We start from the raw sequence: 19724 nt of genomic DNA, 5'->3' as shown, positions 1-19724 counted from the left end.
TATGAGGGAGGAAAGGCTGGTACATGGCAGAAAACACAGTTCAGCCACCAAACTTGGGCAGCTATAAGAAAGAAAGGGACCATCAGGGACTCACTTTCAGCTCACAGTTGAGATCCTCATTTTCAGGGAGTGTCCATCCCTCTGAAAAGTGTGACAAATATAAGGTACCTCAAATTAAGTGTGAAAGGAATTAATTACCTTTTGAAATTCTAGGCCTTGTTATCAAAAACTTTGAACTTGAAAAATGTTGAAAAACAAGTTTTTCTGACACTAGGCGAACTCATGACAGTCACCCACACTGTATAATCAGAAGGTGAAATACATCTAAGAAATGTAAGAAAGTTTCAGAATAACACAATGCTCGCCAGATGTCTTCAGCCTCTATTGGGATTTTATTAGGTTCCCTGAAACAAGGAGAGCAGCTTTCCAGGACATTGAACTAGCAGGTCTTAGCACCAAGCTTCATGTTTCTCCAAGGTGAGAGCCAGCTTTTGTCCTGCTTATTCATACAATGCAGAAATGATGTCAATGAGTTCCTTTTCCACTATTTGCATTTGAGCTCTAATATCTGCCACAGCATTTTTCACAGCATTCAGGCGCATCTTCAGTTTATTGTAATCTTCTTGGAAGGATCTTTTAACATCATAGAGATTGCAATGTCCATGTTTCTCCCCAAGGAGAGGATTCACCTTCAAAAAGATGTGGAGCAGTTCATGTAAGTCCTGGAGAGCCTGCAGGATTTCAGATTCACTCTGCGTGCTTGAGCAAGACTTGATTGTATTCTGAGATGGAATGGTGCTCTTACTTTTAGCTCCATGTTCCTGCTTGGGGGCTGGGTCAGGGTTATCTTCTTCCACAGCTACGGTTTCATCAGTATCCTTCTGAAGATCTGAGATAGCATCTTTGCTCTCTTCATGGACTGTGATGGATTCTTGGTCTTTCCAGATGATGGGGACTGTTTTATTCTCCTTCTGGAAATCCTCTAAGACCCTACGCTTTTCTTGGACCACCTGGAGAACTTTGTTGCCCGGGCTAACCTGAAAGCCCATGTTCCTCTCTTGGAAGAATGGGAACGGCTTATTTTCCTTCTGGAGGTTTTGCTGAGTGGCATCGGTGTAAATAACCTGGACAGCTCTGTTCTGTGGCTGGAAACATTGAAGAGCGCTGTTTTCTTCCCAGAGCATCCTGTTCTCAATCCGGAGGACTTGGTTTTCCTCCCAGAGAGCTCTGTTCTCCTCCCAGATGCTCCAGTCGTCCTGTGCCTTCTTGCTAAAGAATTTCCGGTGGGAAGCAAAGGGTGGCTGGCAGTAGATTTCATTCACCCCTCTGCCATCAACAAAGGTAAACATCTCATCCCTACATTTCATCCGTGGGGTGATATATTCTATCTCAGGCTCTGTAGACTCCATGCTCTCATTCTTCAGATCAGAAGCAGACATGGATGTTCTTTAGTAAATTGAGGAGGACTGCGTGAAAAGATTTCTTCCAGGACTTCTGCAAGATGCCACTGCCTGCTGCAAGTAGGTGACCCGGCGGGGCTGGAGAATCTTGATCAGGACTGAAACAACAGGAAGCACAAGTGCACAGAGTTAGTGCCAAAATTCAAGGTCAGAATTAAAGTCCATTGGATGAGGGGAATGAGAAACTAAGTCGGTTTCCACAGTTGACTGTGTTGCTCCTTTGACTCTGGAAGGTGAGGAACGTACCAGAAACAAGGTTCATAGAAGCTGAGAAAACTGACATTGGCAGATAAAGCAGATCTATAGCAACACCAAAAGTTTTTATATAAATACTCAGACTCTCCTTCCTCTCTCTCTACATCATTTTTTATAGACATGTAAGAGGGTAAGATGTAAGAGTATCTTGCATCTCAAAACAGCCCACTGCTGACTGAATGACAGGCAAATGAACTAAAAATTTTGTGAGGCTGAAACCACCTTTCCAAAAGAAATTTTTTTTAAAGGAAGACAGTGAAAATCTGGCCTCAAGAGAGGCTTTTTCTTTTTGGTGCTCAGTAGCCTGTGTTAACAGGACACCAAAACAGTGTGGTGGCAGTTGTGCTTTTCAATCTTAAAATCCACAGAACTGTGAATAGGTAGAGCAGTGAATGATACAATATGCACAAATAATTAAAAATCCAAACTACAGTCCCAGAACACTGGGACCAGGAGAGGTCTATTGCTCTTTGCATGTTTTTCTGACAAGTTACCATCACCATAGTCCAAAACCTGTCACAATCCATGGGTAATTCTCCATCTTTCCTTCTCATTTCTCCTGTCACTCTTTTCTTTAAATTCCATTAGTTTTTTGTGCTTTCTAACATCGCAATAGTGATTGCTCTTTCCTACAATCTGTCTGCTTCTCTTTCACATCACCAGAAAACCCATCTCTTCAAAATCCATATTGCTAGACTGGACCTCCAATGCTTCTCATTTCAGTCACAACAACTTCAGATTTATCTGCCCAGCACTCTTTCCCTCCTGTCCAAAATGTTGCTGTTTAAATCACCTTCTAGTCATAAGTAAACCTGGGCAAATTAAAGATTTCAGTCTTTTTACGTGAACAAAAGAAAATGTGCGCACACACACACGAAGTGGTTTATGCCAAAGAAAATATCATTTTCTGCAGTCTTTAGCAAAATTAATTTTTTGTGATTTTCAAGATGAAGTCATTTGAACTGACGTTGAACTATTTTTACAACCAAATTGTTGGAATTCTTAGGGTTTCTGTGCAGTGTTTCTAACAGCACAAATGTGCCTTTCTCTACTTAAGAAAAAACAAAACAAAACAAAACCCCACAACACACCACACTTGGCTATCAGATTTAACCCCAATTTACTTCTTTTTCCCTTGTGAAACTCAGTTCTGCCTTTCTGTCAGTGTGGAGAGCTTTAACTTCACAAATTTTGTTCTGTCTTTGCCCCAAATGTCAGTCAGAAGGTGACAACCATGCACAAGTTCCTCATACCTTCCAGCTCTGGCATCAAATTGTGCATGCCCTGTCCTTTTTTTGCCTTATCCTTTCCAAAACCTGCTGCTCCCCGCTTTCACTGCCATCTCCAACACACAGCACTGCATCTTTGGTCTCCCCCAGGTTACTTCTGAGAGCCAACATCCACAGATGCTTCCTTTGCCTCCTTCCCAAGCTTGTCCAAAAGCACAGAGAATTATTAGTCAGATTCAAAATCCCAAATCCCTTAATGCAGAAGAGGGCTACTGTAATACATATCTGTTTGCAGTAACACTTGATTTTATTGCAATAGACTCTCCTACAACTTTCAGAGTTGTCTTCTGCATCACCATCTGGTTTATCTCTCATCAGTCTCCTGTTTTCATAATATCGTTCCTCTGCTAAAAGAGATTTCCCTCAAAACACCCAGTTTGGGAGTTTTTTGTTTCCACTTATGCCATGTTCAGAGCTGTATATTGCTCCCTTCCTTGCACCTTCTCCCTCATAGCCTTCCCGATCCATCCCACCATCAGCCCCAGGATGGGGAGGCAAATCAACCACTGACCCCTAAATATCCTGATGAAAAGCAGAAAACATACAGCATCGTAAGCCCAGACCCACCTGCCACTGTGTATCACAGGCAGGCAGCTAGAGTTGTTAAAGTCACTTAAATTTAAGTGGTTATACGGAATGTTTTCAGGGTGAACAGAAACATATAATATATACAGCACTGAAGGACATTATCTGGGGGACAATTAAACTTGACAGTGTCTCTGTCAGCTCTTTCACACTGCAGAGGAGACATCGACCCAGGTTTCAGAGAGGCGTTTCAACTTCTTTCTCCTCCTGTGTCATTTCCCCTCATCTCTGAATGAAATAATCCTGGGAAATGCTGGGCAGCCAGGGTGGGCACCCAGGGCAACGGCTGGGGGATCCCAAATGAAATTAAGCCAGGATGGATAATTCAGCAGTGCTAAATTACACTCACTCGCTAAATTAGACGTGCTCACCTGCTCTCCGGGACGGGTGGTCGTCCCTCTCCTTTCACCCCTGACAGGCAGCTCCGACTGAGGTTCTGCTGCTGCCGGGGTGTCCAGGGGCAACGGGGACACACAGCAGGGGGCAGGGGGAACCAACTGTGATGCAAGCACTGGGCAGAACCTCCACCTCAGAATCAGTCCTGTCCCACCCTGGGTTCTGGGAGCTCCTGCACACCCTCCTCTCACAATCCACTTCAGTCTTTGATTTTTTCCAGCGTTGCGCTTTGGGGTTATTTCTCATGGAAATGACCTTTCTGGTAGCTCAGCTCTCATGCCCTTTCCTGATCCCAGACTTCCCGGTCTGCCTTTGATGCTCATAACTGAGAGTAGTTTGAGTGGATTCTTTCTCCATCACACTGTCCTAAAACAAATTTTGGTTTTATTCCAAATCTTAAAATCCTGTTTGTTGCTGAACTGATAGTAATACGTTCAAAAATCACTTCCTTTTATGCGCTATGAGGCCTGAATTTATTTTCCAAGGACAACATGGGTTTGGAGCTTTCCTTCAACTATGAGTTTAAGGGCAGACTACCGCTAAACCTTATTAGGAAGATACAATATACAGGACATTCATGCATTGCAAGTTTAGATATTATTTGTAGCAGCTATTTCTACTCGCATGTCTTTAAATTTCTAATGATCTCGTTCTCTTTCTTATTTGCTACATCTTTCAGATGTGGATTTTTTTTTTTTTTTCTAATCAAGGTTCTTGAATAATAAATACAGCAATTAATTTCTTTTCTAGTGAAAATTACCAACTTGATATCAGGCTCAGGGTGACTGTTATTGCTTTAGGAAGTTGGAGGTACAGTTCAGCTTTGGTGTTATGCAAAGATGATAAACTCAGTTATAAAATTCTTCTCTGTAATTTCTCCTTTGCTTATATTTAACCCCAGACAACAAAAAAAAAATCACAGATTACTATGGCAACTCCCCAGGGAGCATTCTCTTCTATTCAAGCTCCAGGATCCTGTAAAAGGAAAGCAGGAAAATGTCCTCAAAAGAGAAAGAAGAAGATATTATCATGGGTTGCTTGGCCTGCCATCAGATGGGAATTTGAGGATGTTACCCAGGTGCAGCCAGTTTTCAGAAGAGATCACTGAAATGGCCAGTCTGAACTTTTGAAGAACTGAGCCTGTAGGCCACTGAAACAAACCTTTGATAAACATTTTAAGGTCTAAGAGCCTGCTGAAAACTGAGTTAACAGAGATAAGTGCAGCACAGGACTGATCAGCAGACAAAGCCTGCATGATCCAGATCCGTTGAGAACTTTGCCTTTTCTGATGCACTGTTTTCCTTAAAGATGGATAAAGCTCTTCTGGCAAGTCACTTTTTTTCTGAAAATTACGACTTCAAATACCGATGTATTTAGGCCAAATTTAGTGAATATCATCAGATGTGTGTATGCTTCATCAGAATTAGAAATGCTGCAACAGCTCACCGCGGATTTTTTTATAGCAGCCGCACTGATTTTTGAGCTGGACTCTCAAAAGGACTTAGATGTCATTCACAAGATTACAAAGGCAGAAATAATGCTGAGTGTGTTCCCCTCCCTGCCAAGAGACAAGTGAACCCTGCTCTGTAAGAAGGGTTTGAAGTGACTTCCCAGCTGAGTGCTTTGCCCATATCTTCAGACTACTCAATTTCTCCAGGTGAAGCTGTTCCACTATATGAATAATTATTAATTGGCACCAAAGCCACATTCCCCATCCATCCTGCACACCTTACACCAGGCTGTTCAGCTGACCTTTTTGTCCTTTTTCACTGAGATTTCTGGAAAAGGTCCAATGGCAGAGAGTGGATGATCTCACACACACTCAAAAAATATTCTCCAATTTGGAAACTCAGCTCCATGCTGGGCTGCAAGAGGTCCCCACCCAGTGATGGGTTGGAAGCGGGGGGCAGAGCGAGGTCTGAACTGCTGTCATGAAGATCTTACAGGAAGGACCCTGGATACCCCATTCCAGCCTCCTTCACATCGGGAGTGGTGACATCTACCTACAGTAAAGTCCAGCCTTTTCCTTCCTTCGTTTTTGGTTTTAAAAGACCTGATAAAATGCCTGGAATCAAAATAAACATTTTTTTTTTCTTTCTAGTAAAGGCATAACATTTATTTGAATTTGGAGCATCTTCTTTTTATATTTTTGTAAGTGTGTTATATACCCAAATCTTTATTTGATAAAACCAAAGACATCCCCTGCCCTTTCTACCACCCCAGATACATTTGTGCTTCTGAAATGTCAGCCTCTGTCCATGTCAGTGCAGGCTGGTCTCACTGCACACTCATTCACTGTTCTCCAGGGCATTAAACCTGGATGCAAATGCCATGGAGTCACTAAAAGATTCTTGCATATTTGAGTGATCTTGAATCATTTCCTGACCTCAATAACTGGATAGGGAGGAAAAACAATGTTTTCTCAGTTTTTGAGGCAGTGAAAGGTCTGGAGGGAGAGGTGGTGGCATCTCAGTGTTGTATTCTGCCCAGGAGGAGATGAGTGCACTTGGTCAGCAGTGTGAAAATCAGTAATGAAGACCTCCAGAGCAGGGTTTTTTTCAGACAGGTAGATGGCTTCAGGGTCACACCTATGTCACCTTCAATTTGGACTGATTGTCCTTCCAGGGTCAGCGTCACAATGCCACTGCTAGTGTGCCTTGGTGTAAGCATCACATATGCAATGTGTGCAAAACACGAAGGTCTGCACACTCATGTCAACAGTAGTCAGGATGGCTGGGTCAGCTGAGAGCTGGAAATATCTGCTTCTGTACTTTGCCTCTGGTCTTAATTTCATTTTAGGCATTGGGCAAGTCATCTGTTTCCATACCCCCATTTCCTCGGGTTCTCAGTGAGTTTGGGATACTGACTTTCTCACGCAATCTGTCAAGAGAAGTTAATACTTATTTGTAAAGGGCTTCGAACATGAAGGGCACTACAGTAAAGAAGCCCTATACAGCACTCTTATTTACCCCAACAATTGTAATACACACAGTGTTTACAGGCTGAAGCAAAACATTTTAATTTTGCTAGTAAATGTCATCTTACAGGGATGTCAGGCTTTGTGTTGTTCCACCTTAGATCTCATTTCCACCTTGCTTTCCCTCTACTTCAGCTATGAATATTTTTAAAAACATACCGAAACCATGTGCAGTCTCTTGGTCAACTCTGAGCCATTGCCAGTCAACGCCATTCCTTTGTGCTGTGTCTCCATTACATACTACTTGTGAGCCTTGCCAAAAAATACTCCATGACTGTATCACTCTCCTACTTCTGTCTGACAAAACTTTACAGTACACTTTGTGTTGCTGAAAAAGCCCATTAGCTGTTTGTTGTTAAGTACTAGCAGCAATAAACACAGGTGCACTTGTTTTTATTGAGAGGGCAGAGGCATGCTCAACAAGGATGGTGGAGGTCCAGAGCTGACATTGCATCCAAAGGAGCTCTTTGGTCTTCCCCTCCACTGGGACATATTGGATGGAAACTGTTAGCTCAACATGTCATGTGTGACCATGGGGTATCACACATGGACTCCAGGGCCACTCTGAGAGGCAAGCCTGCCACCAGGCTGTGACAAACCTGCTGGCCCTGATCTCTGATACTCACAAACCCCAAACAGCAACAGGCACCAGTCTTGAGCCCCTGGTGGCTCATCAGTCAAGTGATGGTCCAGCCCCCATTACTGCACTGGTTAGGTCTCTCATGACTGCAAGAGAGCTTACAGAATCACAGAATGGTTGGGGTTGGAAGGGACCTCTGAAGATCATCTAGTCCAACCCACCTGCTAAAGCAGGTTCACCTAGAGCAGATTGCACAGGAATGTGTCCAGGTGGGTTTTGAGTGTCTCTAGAGAAGGAGACTCCACAACCTCTCTGGGCAGCCTGTTCCAGTGCTCTGGCACCCTCAAGGTAAAGAAGTTTCTCCTCATATTCAGATGGAACCTCTTGTGCTTCAGTCTGTGCCCATTGCCCCTCATCTTATTGTTGGGCACCACTGAAAGGAGTCTGGTCCCATCCTCTTGACACCCACCCTTTAGATATTTATAAACACTGTCCTGTAGGCACATGTAGACATCTCAAAATAGGTGTCTACACTTTGGAGGTGAATCCTTCCTGGCCTGCAGCATTGATGGACATGGTGTGCCACCTCCTAAAGATGTAGATGTCTCTCTGTGCACTGACTGCAGAGGAATCTGCAGTGGTTAACCTCCTCAATTATGTGCTTAAAATGGAGACTCACACCCTACCAGAGTGTTCCAGCTCAGTTTGTCTCACACATGACCCCTGCAAGGGAAGGTGCTGCCAAGTCAAGGACTGCTGCATGGCCTGGCACACATAAATGGGATCAGCTTGGCAGAACTGAGACACTCATGTTAAAAATAAGTACTCTCTTCCCAGGGGTTACAAAAAGCCATGTGCAAAATCCCTGTCCCTCACACACAGCAAGCAAGAGACTGCAAAAGGTGTGGGGATTGGGGGAACGCTTAGGAACGTCCTATTTCATGTGCAACAGCAGGAGCTGAGAATATTGATGAGTGGAGCAGACCAGGAGAGCACGGACTCAAGCTGTGGTGTTCTGAGAGCAGGTGCAAGGTTTGAGAGTTGAGGGAGTTCCAGCTCATTTTGAACGCAGCGGTTCTTCCACGTGACAAGTCTCGCTGGGTGAGAGGAGAAGTCAGCGGCTCCATTCCTGATTGACAGGGAGAAAATTGAGGGTTCAGGCTTGTTAAATGATCCCTAATAGTGATTTATGGGGTCCTGTACATTTTAATTTAACAAAAAAAAAAATCATCTGATTAGCTAAGTGTATAACCCTGTATATTAATTGTCTATTATCCACTTCTTAATTATAATGGAATGCTTATCAAACAACATGTGATGGCCACGTAGCACCAATTTAAGTAATTATCAGACTAGCTCATGTTTTAATAAGGATCTATTTAACTGAAATCTAACAGTTTCATTTTATTTTAAAAGCTGTAAGGAAGAGTAATTTAAGATCTTAAAAAATTAGTATCACATTAGGATTTACTAGACACTATACTATAAGCAATGGTACATGAAGAATCTTGAAAGCAACATAAAAAGTCCATTCAGATGCTAACCCAGATGATTAAATTGCAGAGTATGATGGAAACCCACCAGGGAAGAAAGACATGTCTCATTTAGAAATACTGGCAAGCTCAGGTGTTTCCTGTCTCTTGTCTGACTTCACAGCTTTACTGTTCAATTGACATGTGTTTGTGCATGTGTATTTTCTGACATTCTTAAAGACATGAACTGAGAAAATTTGATTATATACAACCACATTGATCTCCACACATGTCACCAGCAGGACTGGTATAATCTCCACAATTTGAATTAAACAGGGTATATTTGCAATAGCAATAATAAGTCATAATTTTGTACACAGAGCCACTCTATAGAGACATACGTGTTCCGCAAAGAGATAGCTGTACTGTCAACGGGTTTCACAGGTATGTGCTGACTACCAAGAAACCTGGAGACCCCAAAACACTAGGTTTGGATCTGTGGGATGGACAGGGTTTCCTAGTAGCACTTCGCCACAGCCCAGCTCCATCAGCTACTCTGTACCTCTTCTCTGCCTTTCCCAGCCATTGCTGGTCCTGGTCTCTTTCTCCTGTTCCTATAGCTCATGAAACAACATTGCATTCTAGAGGTGCCATTTCCCAAAAACCTGAGTAAAAATGACGAGTATGTAGGGTCCTGCTCTCCCTCCTATGATTTTATAAAGGTTCTTCCCTCCCTTCCTCATTATTCATGTTTCATCCTTCAAGAAATCACAGTATCACAGTATCACAGTATGTGATGAAATTATGAAATAGCTTACTTGGAGCTGCACACACACTCTAATGGGCAAACCCTGCTGTGTACAACTCTTCTGGTCTTCACAGGTTTGCAAGATTTGTTCTCCCATTTTGTTATCACTAGATCTAAGGGGTAGACTTCTAACAGGGCACAGGACGCATCTGGAAACCTTATTTAAAATCAGGTTTGGCTTTCAGAAACAATCTCTGTGTGGTATGTTTCCCTAATAGTAGCTTTGTCACCTGGATTTTACAAAGAGCTCCACATGCAGCTCCAAGGACTGTCTTCCCACAGCATTTTTGCTTGCTCTAGTTGCACCCTGATTTTGACTAGAGCTGAAGGGATTGTGCAAAACAAGCATTTTATGAAAAATGTAAATAGCTCTGATGCCTATTGCTGGACAGCGTAGGCTTGACAAATTAGATATGCAAAAAGCACAGAAGAAAAAAAAAAAGAGAATACAGGCTCAAAACGAAACTTCAAATGTGGAGCTCACTGAAACGAGACCATTTCAAGCTCTGTGAAGCCACTGGATTACCTTTTGTAGCATGTATCATGCTTTGATGGACCATGGCAAGCTTTGCTTAGAGGAACACAATTTTAATACCTGTTCATCCCCGGGTTTAAATTGTTGCCAGAGTACCTTTATAATGGTACGCCAGAAGAAAAGAGGTTTCAGTGATAAAAGAGAATAAACAGTTCAATCCCAGGTACTATTGTTAAGCGCACCTAAGAACAGTTAAATGGGCAATTTTGGAAATGTTATGCAACCCCTAGGAATGATTTTATGTCAGAGAAGCAGCCCTTTTTATCTATTTTCCTCATATTTTAATCTGCAAAGTCTGTCCTGGGGTGATTGGAGGTTACAGAAGTTACTGTTCTGATAAAACTACCTGCAAACATCTGTGCAAATTTGGGGTCGCTATCTGTCCAAGTGCTCTGTAGCAGAACTCAAAAAATAACTGGAACCAGAACACACATCCACCCAGAGAAATGCAATGAGAAAGAAATAGGTTAAACTGTCTTCATATGTGTCTGGAGGGTATAATTGACATTAATGTAGTCATAAAGCAGCACCTGCTGGCTCAATACAGCAAATCTTTGCCTACTACCAATTAACTCTTCAAAAAATAATAGAGAACAGTTCTCTCCCTTCTAGCCCCAAGTACAGTAACTTCTTTCTTGCTAAGTATTATTAATTATAATGTCCCTGCTGCTTTGCCTCACTCAAATGAACAGTCCCATCAGTGGCATAAGCTTCATAGTAAGGTGTATCCCAGCAGGAGCAAGTACGGAGTTGCAGGGCTTTATAAAACACAACACTACCTTTTTATTACTATTGTTCCTTATTTGGTGTAGCATTTTCACTCTTAACCATTCAGAAAGTAAAAAATTCGCAGATCTCAGTAAAAGTGCAGATCTCAGTAAAAGCACAGATCTCAGCTGGATGTAGGAACAAATTCCCTGGAGATGTTCATATTACTGTAACGTCAGTGATTCAGTGAGCAATGTCTGAGAAAAAGGCTTAGGCAGGGTAAGGTGTGAAATAGGGTTGGGGGGAGACACTTCTCAAACACAACTGTAACCTTGTCCCGCATTGCTAAATGTGAACTGCAGTCAGATTTCTACTGCTACTGATGGGAAGAGTATTGGATGTGACCCTACTTTCTGGGGCCAAGTGTAAGGCTCTGTGACCACGCAGTTGCACATTAGCTGTGTGCCACTAGCTTGTGCATGTCCTTGGTTCCTCTCCAGTGTTCCTTTTAAACCAGCTCTTCTCCAGTGCACCCAAGTGATGGCAACCGTCCCTTGTGCAAGGTTTTTGATATGGTGACCCTGGGTTACAGAACACCCTAATGTGCACTGTCTAACAGCTCACTTATGTATACACAAGCTTTGGACCTCTGATTTACAGTTTAAGGGACACTGTCTCTTCTGCAAGGTGTCTCCTACAACACAAACCATATTATATGGCTGAGGTGCCAGCCAGCAGAGACACCACCACGCATCACTTGTGGTCTGAGTGGGGCTGGCTGTGCAAGAAGCAAAGACAAGCCTCTTCTGCTTGGGGAAAAGACAACTCATCTCTTTCCAACTGTAAGCAGGGATGAGGTGGCAGAGATACGTGGTGCCCATTAAAATATTTCACACGGTATTTGACCTGAGCATTGTGGTAGAAACGATAATCCACCCAGACTTTCTGTACAAGATGAACATACAGTATGTAGCAGTCAGCCCATTAACTGAAACACTGTTTTGCATAATGAAAACACATCACACGTTGTACTGATGTTATTCTTCCCATCTTACCAAAGTCGTCTTCTGCATAGACAGAATATCAGGAATACGATTTACTGTTTGTACTTGCCAGTGCATTGCAGGTGTCAGAGACCAAGTACCATGGTGCTTATTGTTGAATGGACAAACACCAAGGACACTGCTTTCCCTACTCATAATAGAAAAACAATAATGGGTCGGTAGTTCCCATCTGTAGGGGAAAGGGACCTGGGGGTCCTGGTGGACAACAGGATGACCATGAGCCAGCACTGTGCCATTGTGGCCAGGAAGGCCAATGGCATCCTGGGGTGTATTAGAAGGGGGGTGGTTAGTAGATCGAGAGAGGTCCTCCTTCCCCTCTACTCCGCCCTGGTGAGGCCACATCTGGAATATTGTGTCCAGTTCTGGGCCCCCCAGTTCAAGAAGGACAGGGAACTGCTGGAGAGAGTCCAGCGTAGGGCAACAAAGATGATTAAGGGAGTGGAGCATCTCCCTTATGAAGAAAGGCTGAGGGAGCTGGGTCTCTTTAGTTTGGAGAAGAGGAGACTAAGGGGGGACCTTATTAATGTTTATAAATATATAAAGGGTGAGTGCCATGAGGATGGAGCCAGGCTCTTCTCGGTGGCAAACAATGAGAGGACAAGGGGTAATGGGATCAAGCTGGAACACAAGAGGTTCCACTTAAATTTGAGAAGAAACTTCTTCTCAGTAAGGGTGCCAGAGCACTGGAACAGGCTGCCCAGGGAGGTTGTGGAGTCTCCTTCTCTGGAGACATTCAAAACCCGCCTGGACATGTTCCTGTGCAACCTCACCTAGGCGTTCCTGCTCCAGCAGGGGGATTGGACTAGATGATCTTCTGAGGTCCCTTCCAATCCCAAACATACTGTGATACGGTGATACTGTGATCTAAAGCCAAGTTGTCATTATCTGTATTTTGTGGAAAACTGTGCCTGCTTGCATGTTTATTCACAAGTTTGAACTACACAGAAAAGAACAGTTGCCCTGGCTGCAGAATCTCTGCAAACCCTGCAAAACCTTTCCTGAGCCATGAAATGCTTTGCATTATTTGCTGCTGTGATTGTCACATCTTCTCTATCTAACAAGGCACCTGGAGACTGTCCTCCTATTTCTAGCAAAGATTTCTACCTGACACTAATAAGGAGACAGCATCCTGGCATCACCTTTTCAAGGCAGAAAGGGGCACACCAGTGACCTGGGAAGCCTCATCTGAAATGACTGAACCAAAGCCTGCCATAAGTTTACAGACAAGGTACATGTCATCAGCCCATATCTCCCTCACTTTCCACCCCAATGCTGATTAATTTCTACAAGTCTCATTCCAAGAACTGATGAATGACAGAGAAAGATATTTCTGTGGTTCTCAGGCCAATTTTTTTCAGTGCATCTTTATCTGCTTTGCTTGATTGATCAAAGATATCTTTCTCTGTTGTACCCTACAGTCTCATTGACTAGGCTCAGCCTTGCTAACCCCAAGTATTCAACAATCATAAAACTTGTTAAAAATAAAGACAGTTAAAAATAAATAATTTTTTGAAAGTATTCTTTTTATTTGACATCTGGATTCTGAATCTTTATGGAGGTCAATTTTCCTTCTCACCCCTGGGAGACAGAAAGCTACTTTCTTTCTGTTGACAGCTGATGCTCTTTTACAAATAATGAGACATCTGCCTAATTATTTGTCTTTGTTTGTCGTATTTACTTTTGCTCCATGGTTTTCTTCCCAGAATGTGCTCTCTTGTTGCATAGAGAATAAAAAACCACACTACGAGCTTTATTTCATGAAACTCTGCTTCAGAAGAGAAAAGCAGACATGCAACTAGACAGCTAGCTACCTCCAGCTCCTCTGGCCAGAAGGATTATTATCAGCCCTTACAGTCCTATCACTCTGTTACCTGCCAGTATCTCCATTTCTTTCTCTTTGCACCAGCCACCAAACACTGAGCCCTTAGAAACCATCCCCAACAATCTCCCTTTACACACAACCCCCACATTTCCTCTTTTGAGGAAGCCCCAGGTAGTACTGTTTATAGGCCAAAATTTGCATGTAATAAACATATTTGAGCAAATGAGATCAGAAATTGCTTGCCACATTGTTCAACCATGTCATTTCTGATCCACAACTGCTGCAACAACACAGGCAATGGTTGGGTGATGGCTTGGGCTGCGCTGCACATGTCCTGGGAGGTCTGCTAATGACACTGCTTCAGGGACACAGTAGAACGTTAATATTGAGTGAAATTGTGTACTTGTGTGGGATACCTGTGTTCTTATGGAGGAAAAATACATAACACTGAAAGTACAGACACTTACAGAAATATGAAGCAGCATTTTCTCCAAATTATGTGTATAAAACATCAATACCTGAGAAGAAACATCATACAACCTTTTTTATTTCCAAATGGCAAAAACACTGAAAACTTAAGTAAAAAAAAAAAAAAAAAAGCAGATGTGGTAACAAGAGTTGAACTAAAATGTGGTCTGACCATTAAGTTTATTAAAAAGATACTTGTTTTAAATGCCTCATCTCCTGCATATACATATAAAATAAATGATAGAGATAGAGGCGCTTTATTACACTGACATCTTAGTGTGTCTGAGAAACCACAGGTACAAGTTCACACACATGTCACTGCATAAAGTGCCTGTGGTAATCATTTTCATGGGAAAAACAAGCATTTGCAGGATCATATATTTTATGTCATAACTTCAGTTAATGCCCACATCAATCAGATTGTCAAAGCTGTTTACAACCCATGCCTGGATATTGCCAGCTTTTGACATGTTATTTCATGGAGAATCAGAACCCTTGAAACATAATTTTGCTGCTCTCTCTCTCTCCTTACTGCTTTCTTCCTATCTTTGATTTCCCTGATAAATTCTTTATATCATTTGCAGCTGCTTCAGAATCCCACAGACACCAGCTCATTAGCAACATCAAGATCACATTATTCATCTTTTGGGAGACTACCCTGGGTTTCCCACAAAACTTACAAATAAAAAGATTTCCAATATTTAGGTGGGTTTAGTTGGAACACCCGTCTAACATAGGTTGCTCTGTTGCTCCTGTGCACATTACATTATAGTCTAATTCCTTTCATCCAATTCCAAGAATGTACCATTCTTCTTTCTTTCTTTTTTTTTTTTTTTTTTTGTTTGTTTGGGTTTTTTTGTTTTTTTTTTTCCTTTTGCATTTGATACCTCTATGTCTGGCAAGCTATAATTTGCTGGTTATACATTGTCTTCTGGGGTTTGGTCAGCATTTAGAGCTAGCCTATGATATAATAGTCCCAAAAGAGGAAGTGAAAAGGAAGAAGGGTTAGAACACCTATTTTTTTTCTTGTGAAAATTAAAAAGCCTGGAATTAGAAATGACCCCTTCCTCTATATTTTTGACTAGATTAAAAATGTGGAGAAATCCAAAGTCTTACCTCCATGCATACCATGTGCCATGTAACAGGGACTCTGGAGTTGGGTATTTCAGGCCATAAAGACACAGCACTCATTAACCCAGTACCAGCACAGAAAATTTCTATGAAAATCCACTGAGAAGAAACAAACCCAGATGTGCTTTACACCGTCACCAAACGAGGTTATCTCAGTCTAATGGATTGTCCATAAGACACAGGAGCTGGACTTGACAACAAGCCCATGAGAAATGAATAGGTGCAGTTTATTCAAAGGACTAAATATCTCACAGAAATGGGCGGAGGGGAGGGAGGATAATGCAGGAAGGGAGGAGAGGGGTCAAAAGCAGACCAAAACTTGTGTAGACAACTGCAGCATAAAAAAACCAAACCAGCACTACCCTGAGACCTCAGTCATAAAGTTTAATGGCTTGTTATCTTTACGAAGCCTTCAGTAACATAGAAGGAAGTGCCTGTTTCCCCTCACTTCACATCTTTACTGTTGGACATTTTCTTTTCTCTCTCCATCTCTCTCCTCGTTTTAGTCTAAACAATATATCTGGTTTGAATGCAACTATAAAGCAGGCTGCTAGCAGGGACAGAAGTGTGTGCTGACTGGAAACAGCCCCACTCCTGTCCCTTCCCAAGGACATTCCCCTTTAGCCACACATGAGGATAATGAGCTTGCAATGTTCTGAAGAGCCACAAGCATACAGCAAGGGTAGCAAAGGGGCAATGTGTCCCAGAAACTTGCCAGGGTGTGCCTGACTGCAGCAGGATCTCAAACCTTTGAGGTGTTGTCAAACATTGTCTTCCTTCAAGACATCTATTAAACACTGGATTATAGAACACACTGATCGGTTTGCATGAAGGGCATTGTGAACCTGACTGACCGATTGATGGGATTAAGACATTAGGAGAACATTCAAAGTTTAGTTTTGACAAAAGTCAAGAAAAACAACTGCAAAGCCTTCCAAATCTTGCTGCAAATAGGCTTTCCCACAGATTTAATGGGGGGAAAATGTGCAAATTCCAACAGACCCCGTATTAAGTCACATTAGCAATTTGAGATGCTTCATCATTCTCTACACTATATGAACTGCAGAATTTTTATTTCCCAGACTCTACTAATAACAAGCCCTATAATTAGGTATCTGTCCTTTGCAATCAGCACTACAGATTTCTGTTCATAGGAGAAAAATTGTAGGGCAGGAGAACCACTCAAGAGCATAGGAAAGAGCTGTCACTGGCGTAGTGTGACTGGTTAATGGCTTCAAAAAATTATTAGGAGAGAACAGTTCTTTAATTTCAATATGAAGCGTGCTAATAAAAAAGCTCTTGTTCATTTGTCTGTCTGATTCAACCCAACTCAAGTTTTAGGTTCAGACTCCTTCTTTCAGCCTGCAGTAGTTAAGTAACACGTTTCTTCTGATTTCCTCCTCCCCTGTATTTGCCTGAATGACTGGCCACAGACTGTTCTTGCTCGTTAGTGCTCGTAAAGATTTGCTTCTGAAGTTTGAGACAGCAAGGCTACGTGGAAAGACTCGATGGAGAGATGTTACCTGGGTTTCTACCCTCCTGTTTTTCCCCAGTTTAGGAGGAAAAATCAGACTGATACCCATGCAGTTTGCCCATTTCTGTTCTTTGATATGCAATGAAGAGCCCAGCTGTCGGCAGGCAAGAATGAGATATTGTTATTTGACCGTCTTGGAAAGCTTTGAGTAGCAGCAGCAGGAGGCTTCAGTATAAAATCTTGGCCCATTGAGCTCACAAAAGACATCAAGTCGGGGATTTTACATACAAAGGTAAAAGCATTTTGCCAGTCTTATTACAGCCATTAGAAGAAAAGAGCAAAAATTAATCCAATTACATTTCCTCCAGTAAGGCAAAATCTGCTCTTCACTGCTTCATACTGTCAAGCCCACAATTCCATGAGCCATTCTGGTGGAGTTCCTCTTGACCCATTTGTACATCTGGAGAAGTAAATTTCCCCACCAAGTCACCTTTGTCTACATTTTTTAAATTATTTTCATGCCAGTACAGCATCCTGTTCTTCACTCCAGCAAAACTGCCTCTGGAGGAAGGAATGACAGGTCTCAGAGATAATCTTCTGCCCAGCACTTACCCAGTAGTCTTTTCATCTCTGAGGTTTCCAAAGCCAGAAGGGTTATTTTCAGAGCCACACATATTAAAATTAATGTTAAATCAAAAGGATTGCCTGCCGTGGGGCTTGATTGGATTTGGACAAAGAATGTCGCTTTCTGAAGTCAACCCGCATGTAGATCATTTTTTTTCACCAGCTAATCATGATTGTAAGAACATAAATCATGTGAATTACAATGAGCAGGGTTGATGAATGTGCACCACAGGAACTCCAGCTTCAATCCCCTTCGAGGTCATCACTGGAGAAAGTCTTTTCCTGGGTTTCTACTGCCTGGCACAACTATCCTAAGCCACTCTCTTTTGGGGGAGATGAGAAGGATCCCACCTTTGCTTCTGTTTTGTCTGTAACCTGTCTCTCCTTTTAACTGGAAAATGAAGCCTGTTAAATGTCTTTGCTATAAAGGCTTCCTGTAATTTTTTTTTCATGCACTTACAAACATGCTCTTAATAATTGGATGTAAAACAAAAAATCCTCAGGAGCACAAGACTGAAGTCTACAAGTGTATGGGAATTCAGTCCTCTCAATATTTATGTTTAGCATTAAATACTTCATGCAAAAATAATGACTTTGACTCCTGAGGCCTTCCCTCTCTTATCTCAAAAACTGTTCATACACATGCTCTGGGATCTCTGCGCAAATATAAAAAGAGGATTAAGTTGTATGTGTAGTAAATCCTGCTTTTACATTAAATAGGTAAGAACTAACGGAGGGCCTTTGGATTAAAAATAGGTCCCTGTTTGCTCAGCAGACTAAAGCATTCTTTCCTCTGGCTGCCCTGCCATGCAGGAATTGACTTTTTCCTTGTGAGAAATTTGAGTCAATTATAAAATCTATAGTATATTAGGGGTATGTACTGTACAATACATGATTTGTTTTAAATTACTGTATATTAGGGAATGCCCCCTGCCACCACAAAAACACTCTGCAATGGGAAGCTGAGCCCCAACCTCTGTCTGACAGCACCATCATGTGAGAAACTTCCACATCTGGGTGCCCTTAGGGAAATGCTGGGGACACAAGGTGAAAATCTCAATCACAGCTGTCCAGAAGAGAGGATGAGTACTGCTCCTGGCCCCAGACACTGTCATTTTAAACATCATTTGGTGCTTTCTTCCCACCATTTGCAGCAGGAGCTGGGAGGACGAAAGTTCCTCCAGCCTTACCGGCCCTCCAGCTCTTAACTTATCAGTTGTAACTTCTTGGCCCGCATGCAAAGGTCAAACTCACTGACATTTTGGTTCAATTTTTACTACTGATTCTGCAAAAGAGGAAAACGAAACTGCAGCATAGAGCTGAAGGGCACATAAAGCAGAGAGATCTGCAGGCAGCCCAGCTGCACAGCTGCTGACCTGGTCACGTTTTGGTTTGTTTCACCTGTTGTCATTTGTTCCCTTAAAACAAACAAACAAACAAAAAACACTGAGACACCACCAAGCATAAAGCAAATTCATCTCTGTGCGTTTTGTAAAGTCATCCCCTGGGCCCACCACGAGAACAGCCACTGGTGTGGAAAATATCTCACAGAGTCTGGTGGAGGGGTTCAAAGGAACTGGTTGCAAAGGGTAAAACAAAGCTGGAGGGAGCAGAGATGGGGCCACAAACTTCCTGTTGATATCGGTACATCTCACAGCTGGACTTTAGCAAGCCTTCCCTTTACACCTGACCTTGCTTTCAAGAAATCTCTGTAAGAAATGAATAAGAAGTTTTTATCTGAGTCATTTGCCTTTGCAATTTCTCCAGGATCCCAAGTACTTTCAGCTCAGGCACTCAGCTGCCAGAGTAACAAGAAATTTTATTTCACCTCTGGATGGGGGGAGAGAAAGGCATATCTATAAAAGACCTAATACCCACCAAGCTGGAGACCCCTTTTTGAGGACAGCAGGGGTCACAAATTCACCCTGTGCCCTGGCACTGGTAGCTGGATGGGACAAGGATGATGGTGTGTGGGGATGGTGAGTACAGCTGGTGCCAGAGAGAGGGCTCAGGATGCAGCACATGGCAGAAAAACACCAGTGAGGGAGCCCTCAGGTGGAAAGGGTCCACCATGAC

General features: G+C 42.5%; 1 protein-coding gene across 1 annotated transcript; it reads right to left on the bottom strand.

Annotated features, from left to right (window-relative positions):
* Positions 1–500: 500 nt before the first annotated feature.
* Positions 501–1439, bottom strand: CBY2 (chibby family member 2; the record flags this gene model as incomplete). The annotated part of the gene is made up of 1 exon (XM_082071018.1): positions 501–1439. The coding sequence occupies one exon, from the start codon at positions 1437–1439 to the stop codon at positions 501–503; it is 939 nt and encodes a 312-aa protein (XP_081927144.1).
* Between the last annotated feature and the right edge of the window lie 18285 nt (positions 1440–19724).

This window comes from Streptopelia decaocto (assembly GCF_964273445.1).
Source record: "Streptopelia decaocto genome assembly, chromosome: 1".
Taxonomy (NCBI): domain Eukaryota; kingdom Metazoa; phylum Chordata; class Aves; order Columbiformes; family Columbidae; genus Streptopelia; species Streptopelia decaocto.
This window is presented reverse-complemented; position numbering and strand designations above follow the sequence as displayed.